We start from the raw sequence: 25,989 nt of genomic DNA, 5'->3' as shown, positions 1-25,989 counted from the left end.
ACTGTGGGTGCCCCATCCCTGGAGGTGTTCAAGGCCAGGCTGGATGGGGCTTTGAAGCAACCTGGTCTAGTGGGAGGTGTCCCTGCCCATGCCAGGGGGGGTGGAACTAGACGGTCTTTAAAAGTCCCTTCCAACCCAAACCATTCTATGATTCTATGAATTATAAGGCGCTTAATAGCCTCATTTCTGTTTAACCACGCTCTTAACACAGCCACCACGTGCACAAACTACATGGCGCACATTCACAAATTGCTGCCCAGCTGGCAGCAATCCAAGATCTGCAACCTAAAGCAGCACACTTGTTTCACACGTCACATATTCCTTAGGCCAGGACCTACAAGTTGCACTTGGTATGACCGTGAGCGGCGAAATGCCCACAAAAGCCACGCTGCCGCAGATCGGAGAGATACTGGGCGGCAAATCTCCCATATTGGCAGAGAGTTTCCTTCTGCAATCACACACACTGGCGTACACACACGCTCTCCCCCCAACACACACATTCTTCGCTTTTTCTCTAGGCACGTACATCATTTACCATTTCCCCCGGGGCCTTAGGCAGGGGACAGGCCGGAGGCGGCCGGCGCGGGAGGCCTACAGCCCCGCCAACACACGCCCGAGCCCGGCCCCACCGAAAAGCCCTCTCTGGGGCTGGGGCGGCCGGGGGAGGGCAGCGCGGCCTGACCCGGGCCCCCGCCTCTCCTCACGCAGCCACCGCGGGGAGCGGCCCCGGAGGGGGGGAGGGAGGCGGGGGGGGGCCCTGGCCGTGCGTCTGGGAGCCTGTGCGAGGGGACCGTCGAAGCTCCTCCCCGCCGCCGCGGGGACGTGCACTCGCTCGGCGGGCCATGGAGGCGGTGCGGCGGCAGCTACAGGCGGGCGGCGGGGCGAGGGCCTGGCGTTCTGCGCCGCTGCTGCTGCTGCTGGTGGTGGCGGCGGCGGCGCTGGGAGGCGAGGCGGCGGAGGCGGAGGAGCCGCGGTCGGCGCGGCAGCGGGGGGACGAGCAGTGCCATTACTACGCGGGGGGGCAGGTCTACCCCGGGGAGGCGGCTCGTCTGCCCGTCTCCGACCACTCGCTCCACCTCAGCCAGGCCAAGAGTAGGTGCCGGGCGGGGCTGGGGATGCCGAGGGAGCGGGGAAGGCAGCGGGCGGGGAGGAGAGGAGAGCAGAGCCCGCCGGGCTGGGTGGCGGATGCCTTACGGGCGCCCCTCGTCGCGCTGCGGGACGGACTGGGGCGGGGGTGTGGTGGCCGCAATGCGCCTCCACCCGCGCCGCGCCGCGCTGAGGGGGAGGGGGCCGCGGGGCCGTTAACGGCCGCGGGGTGGGTGGGGGGCGGCGGCCTCCCCCCGCCGGGCGCCGAGCGGGAGAACGGCGGGCAGCGCCACGTCAGGCGGCGCGGGCGGGCTGCCCTCCCGGGATCCCCCGGCAGCGAGCTCTGCGCCCTCCCTACGGCCCGGCAGCGCCGAGAGCAGCCCCTGGCCCGGTGCCCCTCCCCCTCGCAGTCCCCGCGTGGGGTGACCGTGGCGGTTCGGTCGCGGGTGGCCCTGAGGAGGTGACCCTCCGGGAAAGCGGCTTGTGGCCGTAACGGCGCGCAGGCTGCCTGCCGGGGGGCTCGGGAGGGAGGGCAGGCCCGGCCCGGCCCGGCCCGGCCCGGCCCTGCGTTTTTATGGTGGTAAAGAGGCAGCGAGCTGAAGGTCTCACAGGCATTCAGCAGCGTCTGTGCCTCCAGAAGGAGGGAACGAGTCAAGGGAAAAGCTTAAAACAATATCCAGAAGTGTTTTGTGCTCACGCTGGGGTTAGAAATGCTGAACGGTCACCTCTCCTAACGCTTACTCCGTATTGTTGCTGGGCTTGGCTTGCCCCTTGCTTCTGTGCCTATGCTCGCTTGTGATTTAAATACTTCATAGCAGGCCTAGGTGCAAACATCTTTTAATTGAGTCGCAGGGAGATGTTGAGGGGCTCCTGCTCAAGTCCCGTTCTGCAGAACAGAGGACGGAGGGAAGTGGTGTAGAAACCGTTTTCGCTGTTAGAATTTACAGCTTTAAATCCTTTTCCTCTACCAAGCCAGGGCATGGCTTCCATTTTAAACATTTGCAAACAGATGGTACGGGAAAAAAAAGGAAAACCAGCCATGATATTTGTAACCAATACTGTTTGGTTTTTCCTCCCTTTGTAATGTAAGTTATTACAGCATTTCAGACAAATGCTTTTAACCCCCAAAAAACCCACCTTTATTTAGAAAGGGCTCAAGACACAACGTATTTTATTTAATTTCTTTTCCTTCTCTCTCCTAATCTGAAGGTCAGTTGAAGAGAAAGTTTTGCTACGAAGAGATTAGATTTGGGGCATTGCTATTTTGTAAAGAGCAACATATTTGAAACATTTTTGGAGAGCTCAAAATAACTTGGAGATTAATCCTTACATTCACTTGAAAATAGTCCCATACCTGCAAAGATTCAATAAAAAAACATTGGGTTTAATAAAGTCTGGGGTTTGAAATCTGATCAGAAAGCATTCTGCAGAAGTCTTGAGAGGAAGAAGGGCATTTCTTCAAAAAATGTAAACTGAAATTATCAGTCATACCTCCCAACTCTGTACTTGTATTGCTGCATCCCTTTTGGGTTATATGAAGTGAAGCCAAAGCAGGCTGCCTTCCCACTCAACGGCACGATCTGTCTGATGATTTGGGGTATTTTTTGCAGTCCTTGTTGTATATCCTCACTAACTATATTCTACAGCTGTGGGTTGTCCTGAGAAAAGGAGAGCCTGACAATGCAGTCATCATCCAGATAAATTCCTGGAGCTGTACGTCAATGTCCTTGACATCACAAGTGTATTCAGATCACCTTGTACCTCCAGCATACCCTATCCTTTGTCTCCAAATTCACATTACTATGAAAATACTATGTGGCAGAATCATTTTTAATGTTTTAAATTCAAAGTTAATCACTTTTGGTAGGAATAGTAAATACATTACATGCATTTTAATTGGGATTTTTTTTAAACATAACTACCTTCAAATTACAATTTGCTTAGGAGTTGTAATTTAATAAAGATACACTACGTTTTTATACATTTGTCTTTAAATATGTTGTAGCATGTATTTTTTGTGGACTTGAATTCCAAGTAGTTTTTCATGGCTAAAAGGTATCGATATGATTTTGAACCATCTTATTCTTCTGGTTCACAACAGCTACTCAAAACAAAATAGTGAGGGTTCCTGAAATCTTAAACAGCTGCTTCTTTGGTCTAACATATGTTCTGCCATGAGCTGGTAGTGCACACGTGGTTTGTTTCAACGTGCCCAGATAAGGTTTGTGTGGCCTTGATTATCGGTGATTCAGAGGGCTCATGTATAAGCACAAGTTGGTCAAATTATTTACTTTCCATGTGTACTGAAACCTGCATTTCTTCATCATCCTGAAACCTCTGCCAGCCGTGAACTTTTTAAAGTGGTAAGAAAGTCTCATTTTGTAATGGTGCAGCAGGTTGTTTTTAAGCAACAGTCATCCTTGCACACCAGCTAGCTAATGAACACCTTGCTTTGAACACGTGCTTCATATTCTGACTTTTAATTGAACGTCCTTTGTATTTCAGTCTCCAAGCCAGCGCCTTACTGGGAAGGGACAGCAGTCATTAATGGAGAGTTTAAAGAGCTGAAATTAACAGATTATGAAGGAAAATATCTTGTCTTCTTCTTCTATCCTCTTGACTTGTAAGTAAGACTACTGTAGACATACCAAGACTGAGTGCAGCTACACTAGACTCGTAATTAATTTCTTTTTCTCTTTTTTGAGTTTTTTTTTTTTTATTTGTTTGGTAAGGTTTTGGAGGAGAAGAAAGGAGTGACAAGAAAATATATTCTTTGCATTTGTGTTTTCATCATGCATTGGTAAAATTGTAACACAGTCTTTGTCCTAATAAGTGTATCCACTAATTTGTGTCGCCACACAAAAAAATAACATTCAGTCTGTAGTACGCAGTCAGGCAACCTTTACATTCTGTGTGATGCTGTAAATCACTGCTGCATGTGGTGTATCTAAGAGATGGCCTTTTCCCTTTGAGCTTATCCCATAATATCCTACAAAGACTTCCCATTACCTTCCTTTATTTGGAATGCAGTAACTTCACTGGTTGAGTGAAAACATCTCTGCTTTCTACCAGACAATCCCATTCTTTTCCACAAAATGAAGAAAAGACAACAGAGATGCATAACTACCTTAATATTACAAAGGAAATAGCATTGCTCTTGGCCCTTAGCTTCAAGGCCCTAGAAATTGTGATCTTTACCACTTTATTTCGTCTGTAGTGGAAAAAGTTCAAGTCAAAATAGTTGAAATTTGCAGACATGCACGATAACAACAAATTACAGTATGTTCCTCTGAAAAAATGGCATATTGTGGTCAAATTCTGCCACTTAATATTTGTAAAGACTGAAAGAAAGTATCTGTAAAAACACTTGTATCCATATTGTAATGTAACCATAGGTTTATAATTTTCTTCAGTAATAAACTGTTTGTAACTAAGCTAGAGTCTGAGGCCAGAAGATTTGCCAGGCAGCATTTCAGTTACATACTCGAAGAAGCAATAAAAAAAAGTAAAAGCTGAAATCATTGACGATAAATCCACAATTTTAAGTTAAACAGAGAACTTACTGGATGTTTCATGAAATTTTGACTTTATCTTGTCTTAAATTATCTAGTACATTTGTATGTCCAACTGAGATAATCGCCTTCAGTGACAGAATTGAAGAATTCAGAGCAATAAATACCGAAGTAGTAGCATGTTCTGTGGACTCAAAGTTCACTCACTTAGCATGGTATGTATCTTATCCTTGTTTCTCACTAAAAATTACTCATGGGGCCATCTTAGTTGAAGAACTGTATCCCCAGATTTTTAGCCTATGTAGGTATATCATAATGCATAAAAGTGTGATGCTATCGATACAAATGTTTAAAATATTTTTCACTGCTAAAAATTTTTAACCCTAGTGTGTGAAAGTACCTTTATCTTTGAAGCTTGTTTAATATGTATTTCTTGAAACATATCATGTCTCAGTCCAAAAAATACTACAAATACAAAAAAAAAGACATAAGGATGCAAGTATCTGTAAATGCATCACCCTGTCCCAATTCATGAGCACATGGTGTACAGCAAATAAGACTGATAAGAAAGAGGTCATTGTTAATAGATGTGGCCAAAAACTGCAAAAGATCTACTGAATGTTTTGCTCTAACCATAAATAGCATTCATCTCCCTTGTGTGCAGAACAAAAAAAATGTAACTTTCACTAATTCCTTCTGTCTGTACTGTTCTGGTTTGCGACTTCTAACTTTGTGTAGGGAATATAAATCTTTATGAGACATACATCTGTATCTCATTTCTTTCAAAGGATTAATACTCCTCGAAAACAAGGAGGACTCGGACCTATGAGGATTCCACTTCTTTCAGATTTGACGCACCAAATTTCAAAGGATTACGGAGTATATCTGGAAGATCAAGGGCATACACTTAGGTATTTCACTTAGTTAGCTTTTTTTTTTTTTTTGCTGGGGTAGTACTCTATATCTAAAGAAGCATTTGAAAATTTTTTTTGAGAGCAGTTTTCACTTGGGGATTCATGCCAAGAGACAAAATAAATATTGAAGAACACAAAAAAATAGTCATAATAAGGCAGAAGAGGGGTGGAGGTTAATACCCTGTTTAATAGCAGTCATCAGCAGATACCTAGGGCAGGGCAAACATGCAGAATTCACCAGAATTGCAGTTACTCGGGAACCTCCCAAATCTAAGTGGAGTCAAGACTAAGGGTAACTAATGGCCTCAAGAGATCCATCTTTCATAAACTCGAGTAGTTGCTTTTGGGATCCCTGTAACATCATAGCATCTGCAACCTCCCCTGGCTGGGCCTGTCAACACTTAGTTTTATGTTCTGCAGAGAAGTATCCTTTTTTGGCTTTAACTTACCCTCAGCTCGTGTCATCTGATACTGCAGGTAAAGAATAACAGGTTAGTGCTATTCTTAGTATTCTAGTTAGTGGTATTCTAAGGTGGTGGGTATTGTGTGGTGTTTGTGGAGATCAAATTCCTCCCATCCAGCAGACATAAAATAGTGCATTAACACAACGCTGTAATTAGTTCTGTTTCCTAACACACACACAAAAAATTGTTTTCACAGAGGCCTTTTCATTATTGATGATAAGAGGATCCTTCGACAGATCACGATGAATGACCTTCCTGTCGGGAGATCAGTGGATGAAACGCTTCGTTTAGTGCAAGCATTCCAATACACTGACAAACATGGAGAAGGTGCTTTTTTAAATACTTTTATCTTGAAGATTGTTTTACTTAGACTGAAAGCTCCTGTGTGTGTTGGTGGAGAGCCGGCTGAATATGAGCCAGCAGTGTGCCCAGGTGGCCAAGAAGGCCAACAGCATCCTGGCCTGTATTAGGAATAGTGTGATGAGCAGGACTAGGGAAGTGATCATCCCCCTGTACTCGGCACTGGTGAGGCCTCACCTCAAGTACTGTGTTCAGTTTTGGTCCCCTCACTACAAGAAGGACATTGAGGTGTTGGAGCATGTCCGGAGAAGGGCTACAAAGCTGGTGAGGGGTCTGGAGGACAAATCTTATGAGGAACGACTGAGGGAACTGGGGTTGTTTAGCCTGGAGAAGAGGAGGCCGAGGGGAGACCTTATCACCCTCTTCAACTACCTGAAGGGAGGTTGTAGAGAGGTAGGGGCTGACCTTTTCTCCCTGGTGACAAGTGATAGGACGAGAGGAAATGGGTTTAAGTTATGTCAGGGGAGGTTTAGATTGAATATTAGGGAAGCACTTTTTCACTGAAAGGGTTATTAAACATTGGAATAGGCTGCCCAGGAAGGTGGTGAATTCGCCATCCCTGGAGGTGTTTCAAAAAAGGGTAAATGTGGTACTTACGGACCTGGTTTAGAAGTGGTTTTTGTCAGGGTAGGTTAATGGTTGGACTTGATGATCTTAAAGGTCCCTTCCAACCTCAGCAATTCTGTGATTCTATGTATGTTTTGACAGAACAAGGCTTCAAGCTCCAACAGGGTAGATTTAGACTGAACATTAGGAAAGAATTTTTCACAGAAAGAGTGGTTGAGCATTGGAATAGACTGCCCAGGGAGGTGGTTGAGTCACCATCCCTGGATGTGTTTAAGAGACGTTTAGATGTGGTGTTGGGGGATATGGTGTAGGGGAGAAATTTGTAGAGTAGGGTAGATGGTTGGACTCGATGATCCCAAGGGTCTCTTCCAACCTAGACAATTCTATGATTCTATGTATAGCTTTTTGGAAGAAAGGTACTTACTAGCATTAGAGACTAACCTCATACAGTGAATTAAGTGGTTTGATTGCCTCGCTACACAATTCTGTGGTCCTGGTACCTCCATACATTGTTTCTAGTGTGGTAATTCACATTTTGCTCCACATCCATGAGAATGCAGAGCATAAAGCATTCCTTAGTCCTAATTAAGGCATTATGTACCATCTGGCACAAACCTAAATCTGTACACAATATGAGGCCATGAAGAAACAGGCCCGGTATTTCAGCACGTTTTGGCATACTAAAATAATTAATTGAGATGCAGGCCATCCTTGTCCTGTGTCATTCATTGAGGATCTGTGACAAGTAATTGAGAGTGCTTCATGTCAAGATACATGGTGATACTGTGCAAGTTAGACCACCATTACTTGTGTTTTCTTTACAAGCGCTATGTGATCATCTTTGCCTGACAAGCTTTCCCTGGCTTCAGATCATTACTTTGTCTCAGGAATTCATATTCCCCCAGCTTAAGCGTAGGGTGAACTTTTAACATTTCTCTAAATCATGTGCTTTAACACACACATTCATTTATTTTAAGATTTGTTTAAATATTAATACATATGTTCAGCAGCTTAACTTCCATTTCAACTCAATTTCACCTGGCATTTGAGAGTACCTTTATCTGAAGGTACAAATCATTAGTTTGCTTTGCTGTACAGATTTAAAAAGATAAATGCTGATACTTAGGCTGTGCACACTTGACTAAGGAAATTTAGCCTCTCTTATTTAGTTACAAAGCTGTCTTATAGAACATTGGTCTGCAGCGTGTTCTCGGAGTACCACATTTCTTTCCAGCTGTACCTGGAATCTCACCAGCTTTTGCACAAATGCTGAGGAGAGCCTCCCTAGGTGCCTTATGGGATTCTTTGCACAGAACAGGAAAAAGTTTTCCACAATTCCTAGTTGCATTTGTGGTGTTTTGTCTGACAGTGTGCCTTAAAGTAGTGTCATATGACGTAACTCATTGGGCTAAAGCCTCAGACGGAGAGCTCTGGATAGATAAGAGCTTCACTCCAGAATGTGCAACTGTACAGGTGGTCAGAGGGCTCTCAGCCACACTGCATGTTAAGCACATGCTGTAATCCCTTTACTCCTGAGGAAGGCTTCAAGTAAAACCTACTCAGTCTCTTGTGGAATCTTTGAACTGATTTCTTTGCTAAAAAATTTTCCCCTAGCATTGGTTTTAAAGAAAGGAAGGTACGTCTCTGTGTAGTCACCTGAATTTTATAATGAAACTTTCATTTCTGCTAGAATAGGTGTTCATTCTCAGATACTACTTTGCCAGTACTTTGTCTAGAAGGGCACAAGAATTAAACCAAGGCATAGATGTCCATCCAGAGATAAGCAGTTTCCAGTTAACAGAAGTGGTTGGTGGTATCAGGTATAAAACATTATGACACCATCCCATGTATAAAGAAAACTGTATAATAGTTTCAGATATTTACATGTAACATTTGTGTGCTGTTTTACTTCAAGTTCAGGAAGAGAATATTAATTTCACAAAAGTAAGTGTGTGTAAAAATACTTTTACTAACTTTGTCTTCTTGTTTTTTTTCCAGTTTGCCCTGCTGGGTGGAAACCTGGCAGTGAAACAGTAAGTCACTCTTTATAGTTAAATGCGTTTACTACTAAAAAACACTCAGTTATCATTTCCACTAAAGCCAAATCCAAAATCTTTGCAACCTTCAATGAGATGGTGTGAGTAAACTCACATTGTTATAGTTACAGCCTTTGGATTACTACTGATTTCATTAGGATTTCATTTCCCTCACACTAGACATATTCCAGTTGTTTCAAATTCCCTGTGTATAAACAAAACTCTTGAGTAGCAATGAGTTCATGATCAAGAACGTTTTTTTCCTGTTAACACCTGATGAGAGGAAGTTGGAAACTCTTGAGTCTGTCCTATCTATCTTCTCTGTTCTTGGTCCATATCAATTCTTGGCTGTTGAGTCTTACTATGGATCCTAGGCACTACCCCCAAAAAATAAAGATACAAGTTCCCAGGGTGCTGTAGTATCTGACAGAGCCATTGTGCCGCTGTCAGAACTCCAGCAGAGAGCACTGCTTTGCTGCGTAATAGCTCTTCCTCCTTCATTACTACTGGTCTACATGTGATTACAAGCAGAAGAGCCTAGGGTTCAGATAAACACCCACTGAACTTGTTTGTGTTCTCTGGGCTTGGATCAAGCCTCAGCAGCATAATGAAACTTTCATTAGAGGTCTGAGCTGCCTAGTTCAGATGAGATCACTGTCATTTATTTGAGCACGTGGCTTTCTTCTGAACCATCTGGTGGTGACAGGGTGTTGTTGTTTAAGAGCTGGCTCAACAAAACGCAGGTCCCAGCAGGCTCTAAGCAGAGTAGTGAGCATTGTAATTGATAGTAAAAACGGTGGGATGTTAAACCATGTTGCTTTGCTGGATGTGAAACCTTCCCAGGATGAGTTGAGGCTACGAGTCACCTCTTTCAAGCTAGCAGGAGAGTGTCTTAGTGGGGGAAGCTGGATATTAAGACTGTAAAATGAAAGAGGCATATTTTGGCACTGAAAAGTTCTGCCCTCCATAACCGTGGACTACCTAAATAATACGACATTAACATATTTTCTAAAAAACAGTCTTACAACATTGAGCTTTACAGCTCCAATACTACCAATTTAAAGATCGAAAACAATACATAAGCATTCTCTTTCTCCTCTGTGCAAAAGATGCAGATAATTCAAATAGCAAAGTAGTTTTAAAAGACTTTCTCAAAGATGTAGCCATGCCATCTAAATGTGTTTGATTTAATTAGATCAAACCAGAGGAAGCCATGAGAGTGTGGTGGCCAAGGGAAGAACTGTAAGTAAATTCTAAAACTTTTGATTACAGATCTTAATTTATTAAAATATCTTGCTTTTGGGGCAAGCAACATAGATGTATATGCTCCCAACTGTCAACATTCTTCCTTTGGTAGGCTGCACTCTCTCTTCCACCAATTAGTTAAATCTTTCTGCTACTGCTGTTAGGTATCTTTAGAGGTAAATTGTAATCTAGTATCAAGTTAACTGATAAATTACTCTTTGGTGGTGTTTGTGGGTTGGCCTTAGCATCATATTACAAAATGCTATGCTATTCTGGTTTTATAGGTGTTTGCCTTTGCGTGGTTTTGGTTTTAGACTAACATTTTCATTTTCTTTCTTGCACAGATAATTCCAGATCCAGCTGGAAAACTGAAGTATTTTGATAAACTAAACTGAGGCTTGCTTCTGCTGAATTACATAGGTCACATTCAACTTGATTTTTGCCAATAAAATTTCATTAATTTTGTTACTTTCATGAGTTTGACTAATATGTAACTGCAGTAGACTGTTAAAGGTCTTGTTGCTTAAACAGGAGTCTAACCTGCGTGAAGCACAAGTACCTCATTAGTTATCAGAGAATATTCTTGTGAAATACATGTTTTCCCAGTACATCTTGTTTAGATGCTTGGTTTTCCCAAAGTCTGCTTCTCATGGCATCTTGGGCTTGGATTCATGACTTTTGCTATTGATTACCTGATTTTTGCGGAAATCTTGTCTGCTCAGTCACATTCTAGGAGCTATAGCTAGAAAAGAGTCACTTGGTTATGGTACATTAGTCTGTCATCCAGAGGCAATAGCAGCTAACTGAAAAGCCAGAAATAGTTAGTTACAATTGCTGAATTAAATTTCCAGTCTGTCCAAAGCTGGAAAACATTTTTAAACCACTAAGAACATAGCCTATGCTACATAAATCAGTACAACTGCGCTGAAAAAAATACCGCTATGCCAGTTCATGTAGTTCAAGAGCTGAACCAGTAGGTTTTTTCTGTGCTTGTATTTGTAGTGTATGTGCTGATGAGATCAATTCCATTTCACACGGTCTGAATTTTTTCCCTGGCCCTACACTGTTAACAGATGTACATAGTGGTGTGTGTCCTGTGCTGCTCCGTGGCTCCTAGCTTTAAGGGAGTAATTGTAGTCTTTCCCAAGATTAGTATTGACATGTCCAGTGATGATCAGAAACTCTTGTAGCTCACATACATTAATTTCTTCTTTCAAGGGAAAAGAACATCTCCATGTAAGACATACTCAATATTTGTGTGCACTGGAGATCTCTTTCATAAGAGTGTCTTCTCTTGCTCCTTCCCACCTCTCCCTCTTTTTAACATGGTGTTCAGTCTGTGCAACTGGAAGTCAGTGTCAGTCCCTCACCAGGGTCATCCTTGGACAGGCCACAGAGAAGGCTTCCCCCTTGCTCCAGTCCAGCACCGCTGCATTATTACTCTTGGCTGGATCCCACATTTGGTGAGAATTCATTTCCCCTTCCCCCACCAGACTGTACAATTCCCTTGCCTATACACAGACAGTTCAGTACTGTCCCACAGAGCCAGACCAGCAGTTGCATTCTCACTGCAAAGTTACCTGATTTTTCTAGATTTTGGTGAGTATTGAGCAGCTCTCCAGGTTAGTCACTGCAGACACAAAGCAGAGGGGGCTGCTCGACTTTTGCTTCGGCTCTGGTGCAAATGATACCTGAGCACATGCCTGGGGCAGAGGGAACCACAGCCAGAGCAAGCAGAACTCCTCCAAGCCCCAGCCCTGCAGTCCCTGCGAGGCCTGGGGAAAGGAGGAGCTCCTGATCCCATCCCGAGGGGAACGGAGGCACAGCGGGACACACCAAAGGCCAATGGCTGGTAATGTGCTGCTCCAGCCCCTACCACCTCAAAGACCAGAGGGCAGTGTGTCACGTCACTGATTCAGGTCCGCAGCAGTGTAACTGTGCCAAATTTGAAGGCCCCAGCCCTCAAAACACACATGATAAGGAATGGGCTAAGGAATTATTTTTATTTTTTAAAGCAGTTCAATAAGAATAAAAAGTCTTACAGAAACAGGCCTTAGGCAAAGACCTGAGTCACTATGTCACATTATGTATTTGAAATGAAAGACTATTTCTATGGAAAGAGAGAATGTGGTTTTACAGAGATTTGGGATATGCTGATAGGGAATTTTAGGTAGGAAAAGATCGGGGAAAAAAAATGCAAAACTGCTGGTGTTTGAGGGGGAGAAGTGGGAGTTGGCAGGGGAGAGAATGGAACAAAAGGCAGATGCTCAGTTACACACACTGCCTGCAGGAAAAAGGGAAGTTGAAGGACAGAAGATCAGATTTTTCGGGCAATCCTCTCACACACAGCGACTGCTTTCTCAGCAGTTAAAAGAGATGCTTTACACACCAGTGAGGTACACAGGTGAAAGCCACCTCTCCAAGCAGAAAGGACCTAGCTGGGGCAGGAACTTTTGTGACAACCCCACCACCACCGCTGCCTTTGGGATGGGTGCTCCAGCAAGCCTACCTCACTGAACAACACCCGTAGATGCTGCCCCACTGCCCCCGGAGGCTCTGAGAACATTCTGTCTCCGCAGGCAGCCAGCCCTGCCTCCCCTGCAGTGCAGAGCCCTGGCACTAGCCCACTTGTGAAGCCTGCAGGAAGAAACGCTTTTAGCAGCATTTAATTCCGTAGATGACCCCCCTCATAGGCTCCCCACCAACCTGATGGACACAGAGGGCCCAGAGGACTGGTCCCTGCTGCAGGACTGCACCTGAATTTTCTGCTGAACGGTTACCAGATAAAGAAGTGACACTGTGAGCAAGGACCAGAACCCCTACCACTGCCCTTTCTGAGTGCCCCAAGCACCAGTCCCCTCCTCCAGCAGGCTGCCATTTCTGCTACGTAACAGAAGATAAAAATTAAAAGAGCAGCCAATGCCCAGAAACATCTCCAGCCTCGTGGATAGGAGCCCTGCAGGGATGAGGATCCCCTGCTGTCAGGGCAAGTGCTCCAGTATATCTTCTATGCACTACTGTCATCCAACTACACCTTCTACAAAAGGAGTCCCCAGTTTCTCTTTCATGAAAGCTGAATACTTACCCTTTTCTTTTCCTGTTAGCTAGTGCCTGGCCCATGAAGAAATATTCTCTCCCACACCTAGCTAAAAATGCATTCAGAGGAGGACCAGCAATCAAACAAGTCTGTCACCAGACAAAGGCTGGACACAACGTGCAATAAAACCAATTAAGCATGCAGTAAGTTTAGAGCGGGTTTCTGAACTAAACCTTCACTCAGTGGCCTGTGCTGCACCAGCTCCAGCAAGCTTCTCCCCAAATGCTGTACACCACGACACGGCTGCAAAGGAATTGCACGCGTTTGAAGAAGAGCTACCAGAAGCCGTTACAGTAAGTTTGAGTAATTTTAATATTTTGGTTTTTTTTAACACAGAAAAATAAAACCATTTAAAACAAAGTGCTTTTTCGGGCACTAAGCACAGCCAGTCCCACAGAAATCTCCTTTGATATCACCATTAACTACTGAGCGGGTTAGGGGAGGCCATCCAGCTACCACAGACTTCCTCACTGCATTCCAAGACACGATGGGCACAGAAACATTTACTTCCCACTACAGAGCCACAGCCAATTACACAGATAGGTTCACTCTAAATAAAAAGATTTCATACCAGTACCTTTTAGGCTTATGTGGTAACGGCTAGTCACTCACAGCAGTGGCAGGCTGGTCATTAAGCTACAATATAAACTCAACATTAATTACCACATTAAAATATTTTAATTCTGAATGTGAGATCTGAGAACAATTTTATCTCACACACAAAGGTATACAGTGACATGCATAAATAACACCCTTGAACAAAGATACATTTAGGCTATTATCAGAGAGGGTGACAACTTGGAATTACCTTCTCAGAGTAAAAAATACGTGAGCACATATTCTACATCTTTCTGTTTATTACTATACTATATATATATATCTTTTACATATGTGTATATATATACATTCTGTATGACTGTACATACATTTCTATAACTACTGTGATTGTAGTATGTGATTAAGTTATCATGAACTTTGCAAACACACTAATTCTTTTAAGCATCTCCATTTGTGGGATTTATTTTCTTCACTGTGTCCAGAAGTTTTGACATCACGCCTTGCTCCCTACTATTTTACCTCTTTTTCTCCTCCCCAATCCCTTCCTGAAGGCTGAATTTTAAAATTACGATAAATTCATATTTAAATACAGCTGCAAAGGCAGTAGAGGAAGAACTTGGTACCTCTTTAACTCAGAAATGTAATACAAAAGCAACACAGGTAAAAACCTGCAGATAGTCAGGAGTAATACATAGTTCCCTCCACTTCCTGCCTTCCTACTTATTTTTTAATAGTCAACAGCGATCCACCCAGCAAGGGGAGAAGAAGCTGGGACAGAATTTCAGTTCTTTATTTGTGTGGTCAGTCAAGTATATTCAGCTTCCAAAGGGTTTTAAAAAGGAGAAAAACAGAAAATACAACACACATCCATGGTATCATAACCACTAAAGAAAAAGATTATAACATCATACAGCTGAATCAGCACTGGCATGTGGCTGAAGAGAGAAACTCTATGTTAGGAACCGAGACCTTACTATCACTGCAATGCATTAATCTGACCCGGATCAGGCAACACCCCTGTGCCTCCACTGGAAAACTAACTAACTTAGAAATACAGGCAGCCAAATCCTAGAAAGGAAAGGCTGATTATTGTGTTGGTTATTACAATGCTCACTCTCCTCACATGAAGAGCAATCAGCTGTTAGGAGCCATGAACTTCATGGTACCCTAGCACCAAAGGAAGCTGGTCCTAATTGTGAATTTCTCAAACTTTCTTACTCAGAAATAAAATTTCAACATGTTGCTTTATTTTATCAACATGTTTCATGCATATGTGCTAATTCACATAATTTCTACTTGCTGCTTTCTGATTTCAAAAGACTTTTAACCTAGCAGGGAAGCTGGAGTCTCTTGGGTGTTATAAGACACACTATTTCATCCATTTAATGTACCATTGAGCCCAATTACTCCTCTTTGGGTATCTTGATCAGACAGGACATCAGTCTTGATTTGAAGGTATCAGAGGTCCAATTTTGTGCTTGTGACTAATCATCCTCACTGCTAAAGGCTGTGAGGATCCACTCACTTTCCTAATTTCAGGATTTGGGGCTTTATCTGCCAGATGCTGGTGATTATTAAAACTTTCTCAACTACATTAGAAGCACTTCAGTATCGAGTACTTTCTTCATGCTACTTAGATGCCACAGTTATGTCCACCGTTATGTCCCCTCTGTGCTAGGGAATTACTTTGTCCTCCACAGGTAAACTTGACAACCTTTAAAGCTGTACAATACTCATATTTCATTACAGTCTACCAAGGAACCAGACAAATAATCCAGCTGAGGTTGTTGTCCTCTAGCTGTACCACCACTCAGTGGGATAAAAATCCTCCCACCATTCAGCAGCTGACTTGGAAGCTGCTCAACACAGATGCTTTGGACCCCTAACTCCAGCATCAAACATAACCATTACCATTTGAGAAGCATTTTACCTCTTCTGCTCCCAATCCGTAATAAACCAAAACATTCTGCTCCACAATGACATTTCCCATTCCTACTCAGTCTCACCAATCAGATCTCTACTCTACAGGCCATGAGAAATAATTCATTAAGGAACTCACTCACAGTTCTACCGAAAAGAAACCCCAAACCCAAAAGAAGCTGGCAAGGACTGACTGTACACAAACGGAATGCCAGAAGAGACCATCTGGCTACCTCATTTCATTGCAAAAATCAGTCTCCTCCCAAAGGAACATGAAACCATCCAAAACAGAAGCTGTAACAACCTTGTAAAATCCCAGCTGATGGGAAACACCTGCTTTACATTGCACGCACACTAGTAACTTCTGTGCTTATGCTGCTGCCCAGATGCACGTGTCCTTGTTAAAAAAAATAAGACCCTAAACCTAATTTTCATAAGAACGTAGGTCAAATGGCTTCGTCTCTGTGTATCTACTCTACTTATTGCACCTATTTTTTCTGATAGAACCTCTATCCCTTATCAGGGAAACACAAAGAAGAGCAACTAAGGGAAAGAAGGCAGATGGTGACACAACAGCAAAGGTCGTAATGAGATCTCTCAAAACAGACAAAGAGAAGATATCTAAAGCTTAAGATTGCATTTTTTCAGCCTTTTTTACTCACATTGGCATGTAAAAGTAGATTTCAACAAATCCTAGTAGCAGAGAATAAAAAATCCAAATATATGCAAATACATAAATAGCACTAAAAAGGTACTTTTTGTTGTGGGTTTTGGGTTTGTTTTGGGTTTTGTTTTGGGGTGTTTTTTGTTTGGGTTTTTTTTTTTTTAAAGTATTGCAAGCACTTTTCTGTTAGCCATCTCCGGTGACAACTCTTTCCCAGACAGCATGCTGCTGCACTGCTGATGCAGCATTCATCGTGTGTCAGATTTCTTTCATGGTTGCAGCAAAGTGTCGCTTCCCATCTAAATATAACATGGACTCTGAAATGAGGTGGAGAAAAGAGAGAACCACATTAGTAACTTAGGGTCAACACTGGGCAACTACACAGAATGGTAAAATCAAGAAGCAATCCACACTGTCATCAAAGCATAAAATAAATACGGTTTGCCATGAAATCTTGCTAAATTATTCAAATGCCAATAGTTCATCTATTGAAACAACCAATGTTCCAATAGAAAGAAAGCCATCCTGTCTACAGAGTTCCGATGGCATTGCATTAATTGGATACTTGCCTCCATAAGTTTTGGGGACAACCCGTGGGACCTCATTTTCTGATATAAATGTAAAATGGAAGATATTGGTTGTCTGGTGCTCCCTGGTATCTGCATCATAAACCTCACTGTGTACTCGAACCTGGATGTACTTTTTTTCTGTGTAACAGACCTACATAGTCAAGATAAGAGTTTCAGTTCATAATTTATAACTGGCGCTGAAAATTGTAACAGACTTCATTCCACTGTTTAACAACAAGAGTCAAGCACTCTCATAATGCAAGGTTCATTATCAGCAATTAACAGTGACTACAGCAAAGATAAGGTTTTCTCCTTTTCAAAAAGAAATCAACTCATACCTGCCCAGAGAGCAGTAATAAGGATCCAACCTCAACTGGCCTCTGAAACATGATATCGTCAACAGATACGATAAAAGGTCTGGAACCCCTGAGCAAGAAAAAGAGAAATTCCTTCAAGAATAACGATGGTGTTTGGAGAAATTTAAAATATTTCATGGGCAGCATTTTAATGAAGGGTTACTAGAAAATAGACCTCTCTTACACACAGGCTACAGGAAGTACTGAAGATTTATGTCATCACCCATGACAAAAGTAACTGGAGAAAACCTCTCACACGCATAAAAATACACACTAAGGACACATTATTGCATCTTATGACTTACACTTGCTAGGCTACCTTCATGCCATCATTGCTTAGGCCTCAGTTTTCCAAGCACTGACATAAACCACTTCACTTTCAATCAGGCTATGAATGCTCCATTGAACTTATGCATATAACTTTGCTGGGTGATGACCTCAGTCACACTTTGTAAGCAAAAGCAGTTACAAGAAGTTGTTCAGAAACCATTCCTCTTGTGTACAGAATAAAAACTTGTAATATTTACTTAACAAAATGTCTATTTTACACGGTTACAAAGAAAACGTAACTTCAAAAGTCAATCTCAATAGCTTGGTAAGATAAAAGAAAACAGAAAAAGGATGTATTTTCTATCTTGACACGCAGTGCTTAAAAACCAAGCTCCAAGGAGCAAAATGCATATCTCTTCGTAAATACAACAGATGCTCTAAATAAAGCAGTGCTGTGCCCTAATAGTGCAAGATTCTACTAGGCACCCAGGTCTTTTCTGCTCAGATTGTTATTAGGTTGGTTAGCCCGGCTTCCCAACCTATGTATATGTGCACAGTGCTCTGGATTGTATAAATATTGCAGGTCTACAGCTCACCCATAGCTGCAAGCAGTTGCCCATCCCAGTTCAAAAGCCTTCCTCATGAGAAAACCCCCAAAGATCCTATTGAAGATGTTCCGTTCCTGTACGGAGAAACAAAAATGAAACTGCTATATTACATATATTCTTTTCAAAGCATGGTGTTGAAGTCTGCACTTCAGTTCACAGTATTTAATAGCACTCACAGCATCTGAATGTATAAAAAGCACTACTGAAATATATATGCAAAAGTGCAAATGGCTGAGGCAACTTTACTGAACAGGAGCTCTTCCGACTCATTTGACAACATAAGATAACTCTAAGACAACTCTAAGTTGTGTCAGCTACCAGAAGCCCAACTTAAACACTTCGGAATTTCTTTACAAAAAATGAATAGTCTGGTAAGAAAACAAAGTAATTAAAAATCTTCTACTTTGTAGTGGCGATCCATACAGATAATAGAAAAATGGCAAAAGAAACTACGATCTAAATACACTGCAAGGATTACAGAACAAAAACAAAATTACTTACAAATTATCTTGTACGACTAGTAAATCCATTATTATTTCTGTAATTCATTAGTATTTTTAAAAATACCTGAGGATGGCAAATCTGTAGGCCTTTTAGCTTTGCATCTTCCATCCACACTGAATTGGGTGGTAATTTACGACTCCGGAAACTTACTGTCCTTTGGAAGAGACAATAAACTTTATAGCCCACATTAGCAGAATTCAGCAAGTCAAAAATGTACAAATAGCAAATGCAGACACACACACACAAAAAAAAAAAAAAAAAAAACACACACAACCAACCAAATAAAAAAAAAATCCAAACCAGAAATGCTATCACTAAAAGCTGTTCCAACTAACCTTGAAGCCCTATCTAAAGTGATATTTTGATTTGTTACTGCAATAAGCCTACACTCCTGGTCTTTCAAAAACCTGCGAATGTTCAAGCTTATGTGAACAAAAAACTTGAGAAAGGTACACAAAAGAAAAGATAAATCACAACTATGAAGCACACACTTTGCCAGAAAAGCCTTACTCTGTTTTTATAAGTCATAACATGAATTAAAAGCACATAATGAGCTAATAGAGTGATTCAATATCAAACATGCAGATGGTTTGAGTCTTTCAAATCCAGACAGGTGGTGTACAAAATACATCTGCTAATTTTAAGGGAAGGCATGCCTCACTTTGGTAAACTGCTTTGAAAATAACAATTGTATCATGTTACTGAGTTAAAGAAATCATATATTATCCACAAATGTCATTGGGCGTTGCTTTATCACCATTGGCACTGGAAATTCTGCACAAATCTCAAGTGTAAGAGAAGTACACCAACACTAGTCTCCCTCAAATAATGTTGTCAGATATTATATTTAAAACACATTGCAAGTTTGTCAAAATATGGAGAATTCCTGCCCTCAGGTTTTTTTTCTTGGTATCACGGCAGAAAACTCATAGACTGTGCAAGTCACATGGCTGCAAAACCATCCCATTCCCTTACTTGGTTAAACATCATTAACTTTTTTCCCCAAGATTATTCATAACAACTTGCTCAGAAGCTCTTCATACTAGCACTGTCACTTTCACCACAGCTAACGCTCTTGAATAACAGAACACTCTTAAGAGGCATAGATGTCACATTAAACTTTGTACCTGTGTTTCAAATAAAATGCCCCAGAGTTTAAATTGCAAAATGGAAAAACAAAACATGTGTGTTTATTCCAGACCACTGTCTTACTAGTAATCACTCAAAAGGCACATTACTTTTCCATCTCATATGACTTCAGTTCTCCTCCACCCCTCCCCTTCTTGCCTTGTGTCCAATGTATTAAGGAATATGTCGTGAACAATGTTTCTTTCTTCTGCAGTGGGAGCCATTTTCAGTAAGGAGGCAGTGCTGAAATCAATCCTCTTCAGCTTGTTCACTAAACATTAAAAAAAAAAAAACATCACATTGGAGTTCAAAGAAAAAAAAAACAAACACATTCGGCTTGGCTCTGGAGATTTTAACCTGGAATCAGCTGTCTCTTTTTTTCTTTCCCCTCCCTGGAAGTTAAAAGCTTCACAGTTCCATAGATTCAAAGAGAAATTTGGCTTTTAGAATTGACTGCATCAAAGAAAAAATAAGGCAGAAGTTCACTGTTACCTCACCAATGTGATGAGGACCTTTATATGTATACTATGATACCCACCCACCCCTCCTACAGAAAACCTAGGTACTCCCCTCAAAGTACAGAAAAACATATCAAACAAGAAACCCTACAGAACAAACAAGCTTCTTCAGGTTTTGCCAATGATACAAAAATGCAAATTTATGATAGAGCTCATTACCATAGGCCACAATGATTGAAATTTTAGCTTAGAAAGATCTTCTGTTCAGATTATTCAATCTTCAATGTTTCTCTAATCCTCTGCTTTAAAATTCCAGCTTGAAATGAAAGAAGATGGAGCTACACACTCCTTCCCCTGCTCTCCCCCTTTTCTTTTTCTGAGTTTCTTTCCAAAAAGAACATGGGCACCCAGACAGGCAAGGAGCTGTGATGCATGCAGCAGACCCACCATGGAGGCAATCAATCAGCCAGCGCATCAGGAAAGCCTGTGTTGCGCTCAGACGTGAAGTGGAGCAAGCATCCTGGAAATAGAGAAATCATGGGGGGGTGCAGAGCACATCAGGAGTGCCATTTGTCTGTCAGTTTAGCCAAAGCATTTGCAAGAATGTGACAGAGGGCTTTTAAACTCTCTTGCACTACTGACACACAAGACAGAACGGAAATCTGATTTTAAACAAATTAGGAGCATTTCTAAGCAGCAGAACTTCTGAAGTCTACTTCCTTCCAGCTACTAAGTTTAACCTGAGGCAGATGCGCATACTACCAGGAAGCATGACATACATTCCCCTTGCTTGAAGATTTCTTCTTCCTCAGGGGTCTCAGGAACGAGTGGATTAACAAATGCTGGCCTACAGAGAGGAATTTTTTTTAAGTTACAAACGTTGTAAGAATTTGTCCTGTGAATACATTTTAAGAGTCTTCCACGTTTGCTTACATACACATTACACGTTGAAAAGACGTACACTTCAGATTAGGTGGCAGCTGCCAAGAGAATATCCTGTTAGCTGTAACTCTGAAGAGGCAGTTAAGTGATCCAACCACTACCTAGTGTAACTGAGAAAGAGTAAGCCATGCATCTATGCTTCTTAAAGAGCTAAAACTGTACCCATAGATTATAATGAAGATTATTCAAGCAGAAAGCTCCTTAGAAACTCAGCAAATGAAGATGTGATGATCTAGGATAGTCTAAAAGAGACACACAAAATTTGAACGGTATCATTCCTACTGGAATAGAAAGAGCACAGTGCTGTAGCTAGCAAGTGTTCTTATAATCTACACGTTCCCATGACAGCCTTATCAACAGCCAAAAGCTGTTTACCACATGTACTACTTATCAAAGAAGATGATATGAGGCCGCCTTGAGTACAAATTTGTATGTTTATTTTACTGCACAAATAAGTTTACTCTAACCTAATTATATAGCACTTATTTCTTTTCACAAGGCAAGGCAAATTATTATTTTCAAGAGCCATTCTTCCCCATAATTTCCAATTACTATTTTTCCAACTATTATTTTTGCTGAAGAGTTCACCTCTATTCCAAGCCTTTACTTGGGCTGGTGACAAGAGGCATGCAGAGAGGACCTTTTCACTTGGAACAAACTGCTCTTTCCTGGTTTGCTAAAGCTCCAGATTTTGGAGACACACCAGCTCCTTCTCCACAGCAGAGCTCACTCTCCCTCTCCTCAGCTCAGGACACATCTACATCAGCTCTCCTACCCAAGCCCCAAGTTGCTGAGATGTAAGTTTTCTATGGCTCAAAAGCCACACAACCGTGTTTCTGTAGCACTATAATCCACCTAACCTACCCTGTACCTCTCTGAAATGCTTTTACCTCACATAGAATAAATACCCTGCTTATACGGACACAATACTTCCAAAATACAGCTGGCTCGTGGCCAGCTGGCTTGAAAAACACCCACTGAAGTTTGTACCTATCTGCCCAAGTCTATATAGGCTTGTCCTCAGTCAATCTGCTAGTGTATAATTACATCAGATTTGATGAAATTCTTTTGCAAAGTTAAGTCCTTAAAAAGGAAACCATAAATATAAGCATTTTTTTTAAATATGTAGTATGTTAAAGGGTTCTAAAAAAATCTCATAAATCTGAAGGAAACCAACCTAATAACTACTTACGCTATTATCAGGACTAAATAATTATGTCAAGCAAACCTCCTTCATTAAACATATCCCTCTTCATTAAATACAGGCAATTATTTAAACTAGTTAGAAACAGAAAATTGTTTATTACTTATCGCTATATGAGAAAGTGGTAAGAAATACAACCGTTTTTTTCTAGTGCTGGAGTCGTATAAACCAAAACTGAAACTGCACAGCCTGTTAGTTTAATGACTAAGGAATTACAGAGAGAGTGAAATCAGAAAAATAAGAAACTTAATTTTGTTTTAGTTCTCTGAGAATACTTATCAGTTCCATGTTACTTGACCAAGTTTTAGGCTGAGTTATTCTGATGACACCTATCGTGTCCATTAGGGAATTAATGACATTAATGGCACTCGCAGGCTATTTAACCATTGAGACTCAATATTTTCATTTTTTTTAGGGCAAGAAAGCAATTCATTCGAACAACTACTGTAGAATACAGGTGGGTTTTTAGCCAACCCGTTCACTTCTATGTTCATCAGGCCAGTCGTTCAAACACAGGGAAAATCTCTTAAAGAAAAGGATTAGAACCCAAGACTAACAGCAATTCCTGGTATCACCTGACTGCTGAAATCAATGCTCTGAAGCTTGCCCCAAGAAAGTAACACTTGCCAGCAGAAAACATCGACTATGTGATTTATTTATCACCTACGCAATATGATTTCTACACATACATAACAAGCTGCCACTTTCGCTATTTTTACCATAGCAGGAGTCTGAAGACTATTTTCCTGTCCTACAAATTACCGTTTATTTTCTGGATCCCGGGCCACCATGACAAAGGTTGCATCTAACACAGGGCTGTAATCACCATCATGTAGCTAAAAGAGACAGGAAATAATTGTATTTTTAAACTCTAAAATTGTAAATATGTTTATCAAGCTATTCAGTTGACATCAACTATGCCATCACACTGTTAACACTTCTTACTTTCACTTTCCATTAACCCTTCCAACAAATAACACAAATTAAAACTCAGGAATTCTGCAATTTAAACAGTAAGCAGGGAATGCTTATTAACTACTAGTTTCAGCTGGGGAGTAGGGGGAAATCAACACAGGCATTGTAGAAGGGCCCACTTACCCTTTATTCCAAGAAATGCCAAAACAACAATTTGTCGTCAAAACCGAATTGCTGCTAATACCAGCACCAGGAGGAGTTCAGACAACAAAGATGTAACATTATCTTCTACATCAGAGACTTTACTTAAGGAGACAAACTGAATAAAAAATATTTACCCGTTTATCTGAATTATAGCCACTAATACCACTTAGGTATTTATAGCATATCTTTGTTACTCTAAATAATTAAATTACTGAATTAATGTTTCAGTTAACTAATCAAGTGACTGTAAATATTCAATAGAAACACTAAGGAATTTTTAATTGAATTATTAATATTTCTTCTGCTTCCTGCACAGTGTAGCCTGGTTACACTCTTCATTTAATTTTCTATTATTTAGTATTTAAAAACTTATTACAATAATTATGCTACACAGTAGCTAAGACGAACAGGAGATACAATTTAATAATGAATCTGAATACCAACATTAAAATTTATAAATCTATAAAATGCATGAATATAAGGAAAACAAAGTTTTTCAAAAGCGGGGAGAAGCTTCTTTAAGAAAATGCAGAGCACAGCCACCTATTTTTTCTGTAGAAGTACTGTGTTCCAGTTTAATTACAAAATGCTGGTTAAGAAAAATGCGTGTCTTGACAGAAAGATTAGCCACAGAGTATCTTGCTGCACCCAGACTATTGGAAGTCGTCTTGGTCTTGAAAGACTAGGGCTGTTTCAAGCCCTTCCAAACTAGTTATTCTAGAACATATAATTTAGACTGCTAATGCCAGCATCCAGAATTCACCCTGAAGCACCTCATGACTGTTGTAGGATGGAGAGAAGTCACAGGAACTAACCTGCAGCATGTGCATCTTCACTTCCATAGAGGTCCTTCCAACCCAAGAAACGTTGCCTGTGAATTTGATGTCACAGTCCGGATATATAATCTTCTTGCACAAATCTATAAGACAGATGTTAGAGGTTATTGGACACACCTAATATCAGAAAGACTGGATTCTCTAAGGCCTTTTTCTGTTTTTTAAGTGGCAACACACACAAAGGCAACCCAAAAAAAGACAGCTGTTGCAATGGAAGACCCTGCCAGCCTCCAGTTTCTGCCTTATCAGACTTCTAAAGCCTGAACAGGAGGAGGAAGTAGGCATACAAATGGCAGACGGATGGCAGACCCACAGAGGTGCCTAGCAGAACATGTGACACAAGCAAGGTCCAGCTCCACCAAAACAAACACTGTTCAATAATGAAGCTACAAAAATCACGTGCCAAAATAAAACCAAACACAGAAGTCCAGGAAGCATTAAAGTCATATTTTGAAATGCAGGGAAATATGAAATGCTGAAAAGCATCTACAAAATCTTCTTCCCTTCTCCCTTCAACAAAAGCCACAGTAATCAGAGTTCAAAGCCAAAACAAGATGAAGTGAACTAAACAGGAGAGGGAAGAAGGTATCCTCAGTAACAATCATGGGAAGGCAGTAGCTGCTGAAAGAATAAGACAAACAGATGAAACCATTTCTGCTGATCAAATTGCCACTTACTGATTTTATCCACCAGAGCTGTAACTATTGATAAGGGAGACCTTGGTTGCATTTCCTGCTTGGTGTGGGTGTAGCAAATTAGAACTGTGGAGAGACCAAAAAACCAGAGTCAGCTCTCAGTTTTCCTATACTTCAACAAAAACTTTAGTGGAGCAGATCAAAGCCATCTTTGTGAAGCATGAGAAGTACCTGCAAAACTAAAGTATCGTATTGTAGGAGTGCACACAACTTCCACATTTTCACCTGTGTAACTCACAGGATTGCTATAAAGAAAACAGCGATTCAACAGCTGTCTTAGCTATAAGCATATTTACGTACTACAAAGAGAAATTTAGTTGACCACTTTATATCAATCCATTGCACCTCTACTTCAAGCCTCACTTAATCTATTCCCTTTAGCCCTGCAGCCCACTGCCTCAGATCCTTCCTACCTCCTGTTTTGATTTCATGCAGGTTGTCCAAGGATACATGCTATCTGGGGACTTATTTTCAAACACTGATTCCTTTAAAGAGGTGTAGATTAGGTAAACTGTGCCTTACAGGCATAAAAGCATAGTCAGAGGTATTTATCACACTGTAATTACTACTAGCTAAACCACTATTTAAATTAATTAGCTCTGCTCACAAGAGCACATTCAAGTAAACAGACTCCTTACGGTAACACAAGGCTTCAAAGACCTTTTTTCTAGCACTCAGATGATTTTCACTCAACACAGATTTCCATAATCAAAAGTTTGTACTTAATGAGATAAGAGAGAAGGAAGATCTGTGTCCTTCCAGGTGATCTAAGATTTTTCTCCCCTAAAATTACTAAAGTCAATTCCAAAAACCATTATGCCTATCAAGTCATGCCATCAATATGATTAGTAAGAGCCTGAATGGGATTTATCAGAAT

At 41.3% G+C, this 25,989-nt stretch overlaps 2 protein-coding genes across 6 annotated transcripts in view; one reads left to right on the top strand and one right to left on the bottom strand.

Moving 5' to 3' along the window:
• The first annotated feature begins 788 nt into the window (after positions 1 to 788).
• Positions 789 to 10,653, top strand: PRDX4 (peroxiredoxin 4). Of its 3 annotated transcripts, XM_082492032.1 has the most exons (8): positions 789 to 1,092; positions 3,592 to 3,709; positions 4,697 to 4,813; positions 5,387 to 5,509; positions 6,173 to 6,303; positions 8,902 to 8,936; positions 10,135 to 10,181; positions 10,529 to 10,604. In XM_082492032.1, the coding sequence occupies exons 1-8, from the start codon at positions 843 to 845 to the stop codon at positions 10,530 to 10,532; spliced, it is 825 nt and encodes a 274-aa protein (XP_082348158.1). In that variant the 5' UTR covers positions 789 to 842; the 3' UTR covers positions 10,533 to 10,604. The 3 variants fall into 3 exon arrangements, with proteins under 3 accessions (XP_082348158.1, XP_082348157.1, XP_082348159.1); XM_082492031.1 differs by lacking the exon at positions 10,135 to 10,181 and having other exon boundaries at positions 10,529 to 10,653; XM_082492033.1 differs by lacking the exons at positions 4,697 to 4,813; positions 10,135 to 10,181 and having other exon boundaries at positions 10,529 to 10,653.
• Positions 10,654 to 13,579: 2,926 nt separating this feature from the next.
• The window catches only part of ACOT9 (acyl-CoA thioesterase 9), a 334,937-nt gene continuing 322,527 nt past the window's right edge, over positions 13,580 to 25,989 (bottom strand). For all 3 annotated transcript variants that reach the window (XM_082498659.1, XM_082498657.1, XM_082498658.1), the window contains 10 exons: positions 25,095 to 25,178; positions 24,397 to 24,500; positions 23,225 to 23,298; positions 21,096 to 21,163; positions 20,018 to 20,129; positions 18,794 to 18,884; positions 18,215 to 18,300; positions 17,331 to 17,418; positions 16,993 to 17,143; positions 13,580 to 16,740 (listed from right to left, as the gene is read on the bottom strand). In XM_082498659.1, the coding sequence (XP_082354785.1) occupies positions 16,682 to 16,740; positions 16,993 to 17,143; positions 17,331 to 17,418; positions 18,215 to 18,300; positions 18,794 to 18,884; positions 20,018 to 20,129; positions 21,096 to 21,163; positions 23,225 to 23,298; positions 24,397 to 24,500; positions 25,095 to 25,178 (917 nt within the window). In that variant the 3' untranslated portion in view covers positions 13,580 to 16,681. The remainder of the gene's footprint in view (positions 16,741 to 16,992; positions 17,144 to 17,330; positions 17,419 to 18,214; positions 18,301 to 18,793; positions 18,885 to 20,017; positions 20,130 to 21,095; positions 21,164 to 23,224; positions 23,299 to 24,396; positions 24,501 to 25,094; positions 25,179 to 25,989) is intronic.

The sequence above is a fragment of the Vanellus vanellus genome (assembly GCF_965231255.1).
Source record: "Vanellus vanellus genome assembly, chromosome: 1".
NCBI classification, from domain to species: Eukaryota; Metazoa; Chordata; class Aves; order Charadriiformes; family Charadriidae; genus Vanellus; species Vanellus vanellus.
This window is presented reverse-complemented; position numbering and strand designations above follow the sequence as displayed.